Source organism: Spermophilus citellus (assembly GCF_964194105.1).
Source record: "Spermophilus citellus genome assembly, chromosome: 3".
Classification (NCBI taxonomy): Eukaryota; Metazoa; Chordata; class Mammalia; order Rodentia; family Sciuridae; genus Spermophilus; species Spermophilus citellus.
The window spans coordinates 24,508,550-24,517,006 of NC_138184.1; the positions used below are offsets into that span (position 1 = coordinate 24,508,550).

Genomic DNA, 8,457 nt, shown 5'->3' on the forward strand with positions numbered 1-8,457 from the left:
ATTTGAGGATTGAATAAGTTTTAAAGAGATTTTGTAGAAATGTGCCAGGGTACCAGGAAGTTTTCAGGGTCTAGATGAGATCACTAGCCATTGATGGGTAGTCTGCTCCACCATGGTTCTCTCCAATTATTCTCAGCGGTTTGCATAGACATGGAGAAGATAGATAGGTTGATCCAGGGCCAGGGCTGAGATTTGCCAGTTAATTTGCAAGAGAATAATTGAAACAATGAATCTTAGAATCTACCAGTAATATAAAGAAAAAGAAGGTATAAAAGAGTGATTGATGAATACATTGGTGAACAAATTCATAAAGAGACAGGGGAAATGGAAAGGCAAGTCAACTAGAAGCACCTAGTGAAGAATGGTTGTAGTGGGACACTTAAAAAGCAATTTGGAAAAAAAAGGAAGGCTGCAAATGAAATGCTAGATGTTTGTGCTATTTGATTGATGCAGTGGTTTCAAGTATTGACAAGGTCCACAGCGTGACAATGGATGGAGGAGACTGAATATAATTCACTGGAGGGTTGAATTAGCTCATTCGCATTACTATTAAAGTTATCCAAGTTGACAAATGGAGTTGGAGTGGAAAAGAAGTGAGGACTCTGATAATAAAACCATCAGTGAATAAGGAGGAGAAGTGACCGAGTGAAGACCCCCCATAAGAAATGGACGATACCCTTCTCTGGGGCCGTCGCGCAGGCAGAGGCTGCGGGAAGCTGGACACCAGCATCATGTATTACAAATTTAGTGGATTCACGCAGAAATTAACAGGAGCATGGGCTTCGGAAGCCTTCAGCCTGCAGGGATTAAGGCCAGTGGTTTCCACAGAAGCACCACCTATCATATTTGCCACACCGACTAAACTGACCTCTAGTCCCACTGGTTATGATTATGCTGGGAAGAACAAGGTTCCAGAGCTACAGAAGTTTTTCCAGAAATCTGATGGCGTGCCCGTCCATCTGAAACGAGGCCTTCCTGACCAAATGCTTTACCGGACCACCATGGCGCTGACTGTGGGAGGGACCATCTACTGCCTGATTGCCCTCTATATGGCTTCACAGCCCAAAAACAAATAAGTTAGGCTACAGAGGACTGTTTGTTTTTTTTTTGCATAAACCCTTTGAAATTTCATTGTCCCCCCCCCCACACTTGGATGATTTACTTAACATTTTTTCAAAAAATAAGAAAGAGAAAGATATGAAGACAATATTTTGGTTTGCTTATGAAATGCATATGGCCTGTCAGATGTCAGGCTCATTTGACAGTTAAAACTATTGTTTAAAGACACACACTGCACTGTGTTTTGGAGCTCCTGATTTCCCTGGAGGTTCTGGATGAAGGTTGCACACAGGCTCATTAACATAAGTCTGTGCTGAGGTCCTCTGGGACTTGGGAATGCATTTTTAAGCATGGAGCACAGAAGCCTTTCTGGATTTGGATGTGACTGAGAATGGAAGATGGAATCTAAGGCCAGGTGCATGAAATGAGGGGTTTGAGTCAGTAGTCACCTTGGGAATTTTTCCATCTTACAGCAAAATGTTAATAGCAATTATTTGCAGCCTGCCTGTATTCATTGGGCAGTTTATTTCGAAGGGTTATATGCCTCATCCCAGATCTTTAGTGAAATTTTATGTGTAATTGTTGTGTACTCCATCACGGGAACAGAGAATACCTGTTTAGTGTTGCACTTGAGATTGGTGTCTGTCTTGTTAATGCATCTGTGCCACAAATTCTACTTTATCTCTTAAAGACTTGTTATGGCTTTAAATTATGGTTTATTTTGACTATGGAATAAATATGTGAATGAAAAAAAAAAGAAATGGACGACAAGCTTCAAAATGTAGAGATTTAACTAGAGAGTGAAAGTCTAGCAGCCTGAAAGGGGGCAGGGGAAGACACTGACCAAACTCTCAAACCTGGAGCTATGTGAAGCACGACACAGCCCCATTCGAGAATGTTATTCTCAGAAGACTGGGGAGATTCAGTTAAGATAAAGAAATGGAAGGAATTTCCCGAGTGGAGTCTGAGGACATAAGGAAAATTAGTCTTGTTCATAGGATGACTGTCGTGCACAGTACATAGGTTTGTCGAGTGTGAACAAAAATGGTGGCTTGCACTAAAAAACACTCTGATACAGAGATTTTTTTTTTAATATTTCTACTCCCCAAATCTAGAATGCTGTGAGACACCTAGGCATACCGCAAAAATGTTTAACTCTTCTTGAAAGTTCTTTTGCTGATTTTACTGTGAAATTCTGAATACTCATACTCATTATGCAACAATTTAGATGCAGATCCAAAGGTGAAGAGATTCATTTGTACCTGTATTTTCATGCGTACACATCTGGTGATTAAATCTCTGTTATGAGCTTGTCTTGGTATCATTGGCTTCTTTTTGTCCTAAAAAATGAAGCAGTAGAATGCATCTGGTTAATTAGTGTTTTGGTTACTCAAGTTGTAAATAATTCAAGTAGATTTTGTATGGAGCTCCACTCTCGCCATCCTAGGAAGGATCATGATGTTTGATCTAGATGTCATCTGAAAGTCGGGGTTGGGAGAAAGACATAGTCACAAAATCACATGCAAACTTTTTAAAGCCACCTTACCTTCAAGAAAAAAAAAAGGCATACTTCCAGTTTATTTACTATTACTAAGTAAAACGTTTTTAGTCTTTTTCTATTTCTTCTAGTAAATTTGAGCTCCACAAGCCTGGTTTTTGCTTATTACACTAATTAATAAAATTCTAGAGTCTGGCTCTAAAAATTCAAATATTCACAATCAAAGGAATCAGTAATGGGTTAAAGGAAAGTTCTCCCTTAGAGCTCTGAGAAGACAGATGTGAAAACTTTGACAGGTATCGGTCTTGTATTCCTTTGCAACATGGACATTAATGTGATTAATCATAAACTTATTATCTTCCTCTCTTGATATATAGCAGATCTTGGAAGTTTCATTTGAACAAAGGGGGTCTTAAAAATTATGAAGATTCTAGACATAAAAATAACGCCCAAAAGAAATTTGTAATGTGGATTGATTATCTTCGTAGATAATTTGCTCTTCTAGTAATAATGATGTAATTGGTAACCCTGTATAATGACTAACCACATAAGTCTTTCTGAGTTTTAACTCAAATCAGGTAAGAATTACTAGCATGTTCTACCACCTGCTTGGTAGAATAATTGAAATTCATGTTGCTTGTTTGTTTGTTTTTAGACAGGGTTTCATTAAGTTGCCCAGGCTGGCCTCAGAGTTGTGATCCTTCTGCTTCAGTTCCCAAATTGCTGTGTTACAGGCATGTAACCACCATCATGCCTAGCTCTAAGTCTGCAAACTTTCTTTAAAAAAAAAAAAACAAACAAGATCAGTCATGATACAGTACATAGTAGCAGGTCTCAAATTTACACTCCCAGTGAAAACAAGAAAACTCAACAAAATACACAATAGAATTTTTTCAAGCACTGAACAGTAAACACATCAGGGATATAATCCTTGAGAGGAAGAAGGCAAAGGAGGTGAACCACACATATACTGGTTTTTCTCTAAAGATATTTTCCAAACTGTTATGCAGGGAGAAAGAGCCACTGCAGAGAGAGGAAGAAACAGACACAAGAGTTAGGGGATGCTAAGACATAAAAGGGTGAAGGAGAGAATCACAGAAAGTGGGGGAGATATTTATACTTTCTCTCAGCTACTTGGCCAAATCCAAAACTGTGCAAATGCAGGTGGATACTGTGTGAAACCCAAGAATAAAAATCTCTGAAGAGGCTGATAACTGAGAAGAAATTTCAGAGTTCACACACGACTGGGGAAACATTGCAAGACCTTAGTGAACACCCCAAGCTTTCAGTTGAGACACCAGGAGATTTCACCTCAAGATAGGGACCACTCCTAGGAATAAGAAAAGATCAAATAGGCATGTCCTAACAAGGTGATCCATCTGTAATTTAACATAAACCAGAAACTCTACAATCTGTTATTTACAATGTCTTACAAAAAACAAACTGAAAAACCAAAATTACTAGACATTTGAAGAAACAAAAGGAAATTGAAAATCAAGAGACAAAATGATCAATGGAAGCAGACCCAGAGATTACCATTATTGATATGTGAAAGAAATTAGAGAAAAGATGAGCACAATGGATGAGAAGATGAGAAATTTCAATAAGGAATACAAAAACATTTTTTAAAAAACAATCATGATATAGGGAATAGGAGGGAACTCAAGATGGAATGCAGATGGTGACAAATAAATGTGATTAATGAATCGAATAAAATTAGTCTTATAACTATGCTGAAGAGAAAAGAAATAAATTATTTCTGAAAGGATAATTCCAATTAATGAATGCATATGCAATGAAGAAAGTAATAAACCACCATTAGAACAACATAATAATAATTTCTTCAAGCAACATTCACTAATGAATGCTAAATTTAATAAGTGAAAGTTCAATGAAAAACAGGATATTTGCAGAGTCTTAAGATATCTCTTCTCCACAGAAATATTTATTAATAAATATAAAAAATAATAATTTTATACTGGAGAAATTTAGAAAATACCACCTTAATAATATGAAGCAGGGTAACATCATCAGTAAAGATGTGACACACTGAAAGGGAACATCATCTCTGGGATTCTTTTCAATAATTCATAACCATGATCTATCTAATTGTGAAAAGGCACCAGAAAAATTCAAATGGAAATACATTTTACAAATCATTTATCCGTGTTCTTTAAAAGTCTCAAGGTCATAAAAGAAAAAGAAAGATTGAGGAACCATCACAGAAAAAAATAAAATTAAAGAGATCTCTTTAATTTACAGTATAAATGCAATGGGGCATCCTGGATTCGATCCTGACATAGAAAAGGGATATTAGCGGATAAAACTTGGGAAATGTGGATGAGGGACTTAGTTAGTTAATAATGTTGTATCAATGTTAATTTATCAGTTTATTAATTGAACTGCATGGTTGTGTAAAATGTTAACATTAAAGGAAGCTGGGTGAAAAGCATAAAAAGTGGTGCAGGGGACCAAAAACATCTTGTTCTTTTTATTAACAAAGCATAGAGATATGTACAATGCATAAACAATATGTCGTATATCTACAGAATTAAAATTTCATGGAGAAGGAGAAGCAGTTAGGGAATAAATGGCTCCTAAGGGAACGATGCGTATACTGGAGGTGGTACAGATAATTTCAGAGTATGCATTTTGTTTAATGTCAGCATCTGTTTCATGATAATAACTTATTTAACCTGTGAGGATTCCTAAAAACCAGCCAAGTCAGAAAAAGGGGAGCTATAAAAGATACTTAGCCCCTAGCTCTCTGTGCTTCTCTTTATTCAATATAACCATAAAATATGGTTCTGCCTACCCTGGACACTTGTTAAGTAATATTCTCTTTTCCAGAAATACCCTCCTGAGCTTGCAATGCCTGTTTGAGAATAGAAAATTTCAAGTCAAACACCCCTCTCTCAGAGAAAAAATTTTCTGGTCATTTAGTTAGATTAACAATAAACACCGTCATTTCACAATTATATAGCTTCCTGGGGTGCTTCTCCTTTGCTTTTATTATTGTTGGGGTTGCATACGACTTTTTTTTCCACTACCATGAAAATGTAAACTCTCCAGATGCTAGCTCATTGCCTGCCACATGGGCTCTCAATAAATATTTGAGTGAGTAAATGAGTGAATGAATGAATGAATGAATGAATGAATGAATGAATGAATGAATTAAATGTGTCACAAGCTTGTGAAGAACTGAGAATAAATACCTGAATGAAGGCTTCCAGTTAACTCAGAATTCCTCAACTTCCTCTAATTAACCTGGTGTTGACACCAAGTCATCTATACACTCATAACTAATGAACATCAGCTAATAGCATTGGTGGGCACCAAGGAACTACTTGGAAACTTGAATGTTCATTTTAAAAATTATATGTAAGACAGAACCATACAGAAAAAAAAGCTTTTCAACTACAGAAGACATTGTGGTTCTGAAGCCCCCAATTTATTCAACATAAGTTAGTTAGCTTCTACCATTCTATTCACTTCTGAAAACTTAGTAGCTTTATCTGAGAACCAAGTTATCTTAAATAAATATTGACTATAAAGAGGTGATGCCCAAGCACAATCTAGTTTTTCAGTGAACTGAAGCCCTAGGAAGATTCTCCGTGTCTCTCAGTACCAGTGTCTGGTCCCTTGTGTTTCTTACAGGGAGTCTGAAATAGACTGTGAATGCATCATTTATCTTAATTATATAAAAGGCAATTGTTACTCCCTCTGCCTGGAATTAATGTTTGAGGTTTACCTGCTTAACTTACAGTTTTGTCCATTACTACTTTTAGTTAAAATTTCTTACGCCTACTATACGGATATATTTGCCTCCTCTAAGTCATAAGTTTCCATGTGCAAGTGCCAGAGCCAACTTTCCATGACATGATCAGCAAGATCTCCTATGCCCGTGGGCTGTACATATATTTTCTCCTGCTCATGATTTACTTTTTGCCTTTGGATCAGTAAGAGAGCCAGAACCTTGCCATTTCTTCTCCCTATTCTCCTTCCCTCACCTTCTCTCTCTCCAGAGATATCGTTCCTTATTCCACTTTGGACAGCCTGGCCTTTCCAGACCACGAGCCAAGTGGCGAAGGCTCGGGACCCACACCAGTCTTGGGAGAAAAAGTACACTTCCCTGTTCCTGTGTCTCTCGATTTCCTCTGGCAACATAGATGGACCTTCTTGGTCTTTCCTCTAAAACAAACAAATATTCAGACTTGGGATGTAATAAATGGGGATTTGGAAAAGGAAGAAGGAAGTCTCAGTACAACAATGTCATAAGTTAGCGTCCAGCCTCCTTAACCAAGGTGCTCTGCATTTACCCAGAGATCTTGGACAGTCTTTCTTGGTTACTGACTAGAGAGGGGGAGTGAAAAGTGGGATTCTGTCACCAAAGTTCCACATCAAGGACCTAACATGATGGAGTCCCTTTCCCCCTCAAAAAAAAAGTTTGTCTTCCACGTTAGACCTTTAATACCTTGCTTTTAAAATATAATAAACCAGTTTCTAAACTTAAGTAATTGACTTCAGTTATTCTTGAAAACATTTTGCATGAAGGTATTGTGAAGATCCCTTCCATGTGTCTCTGAGGGTAAATGTTATTATTATCCCATGGGAGAAACTTTAAATGAGTATAATATGAGTATTATTTCAGATTTTTTAAGCCAGGTCTTATGCCTTGGTTGATTGGTAACTGCTACTTATTCTGCTCCCTGATTTCTCTGCAAACTCTAGACTACACATAGGAATTGTATGTGCTCACTGTATATTTAATATTCACATTTGCATTGACCCTAAGCCCCCTGAAGTAGGCTGAATGGACTGCCCCATAAATATCCAAATCCTAATCACTGAAACTTCTGAATACCTTATGTTATGTTATGTAACGAAAGAAACTTTACAGACATAGTGAAGGCTAAGGATTTTACAGGGAGATTATTCTGAATGATTTGGGTGAGACAAATAATATAAACCCTTAAAAACCAAGAACTTTCTCTAGCTGGAGTCAGAGAAATGCAACAGAAGATGAGGCCAGAGTTACCCCAAGCTTGAGAAGAGCTCAACCCACCATTACTGACTGGAGCAAACCAGAGATCTGAGCCCGACAACCACAAGGAGTGAGTTCTGCCAACAACCTGCGTGAGCCTGGATTTCAGAGCTTCTTCTAGACAGGAGCTCTGCAGACAACCACTTCGTGTCCTTGTGAGACCCAAAGCAGAAGATATAGACAAGCCTACAGGACTTCTGATCTACAGAACAGTGAGGTAATAAATGGAAACAGCCTTAAGACACTATGTTTGTGATAGTTTGCTACACAACTCACTCCTGTAGATCTCTGAGAATCCATTCCTCTATCTTCCTTATTAATTTTGGGGCTCCCATAAAAAATAGTTACACTTTCCATGAAGGCCTCTGTATCAGATGTCCTGGATCTTAAATGCTGTTATTCCAGCCTCTAAATGTTGCTCTCCTTTCCCGTGTTCATTCACTCCAAATGTGGATACTAACTGTATTAATTGTATTTTCTTATTTTCTGTGTTCATGATGCTCTGGCATTGGGGGTCTTGCTGATCCTGGAGAGACTGCCTTCCCCAGGACTAGTTAATTCCTAGAGATAGCCAATGACACCCTTGTAAGCTCACCTTTCATATGGAAATCAACCAATCCAGAGCCCAAATTTTCCAACTACCTCCTTTATTAAGCTCTCACAAGATGAACAAATATTCCTCTGTCCTGATGTCCCCAGGGCCAGATCCCAGTTAACTTGGAACAGATCCTACATCTCAGAGTCCCAAGAAATTATTCACACTACAATTCTAAGCCTGCCTAGTCCCTTACCCTGCATTTCCCACTGTTCCCCACAAAACCACAATAAAGACTTCCGCCCCTGCTTCCCCCTTTCT

At 37.9% G+C, this 8,457-nt stretch overlaps 1 protein-coding gene across 1 annotated transcript; it reads left to right on the forward strand.

The window, feature by feature from the left end:
• The first annotated feature begins 682 nt into the window (after nt 1–682).
• On the forward strand, nt 683–1,803 carry LOC308645374 (cytochrome c oxidase subunit 7A2-like, mitochondrial). Its single transcript, XM_081287430.1, has one exon. The coding sequence runs from the start codon at nt 732–734 to the stop codon at nt 1,074–1,076; it is 345 nt and encodes a 114-aa protein (XP_081143556.1). The 5' UTR covers nt 683–731; the 3' UTR covers nt 1,077–1,803.
• The last annotated feature ends 6,654 nt before the right edge of the window (nt 1,804–8,457 follow it).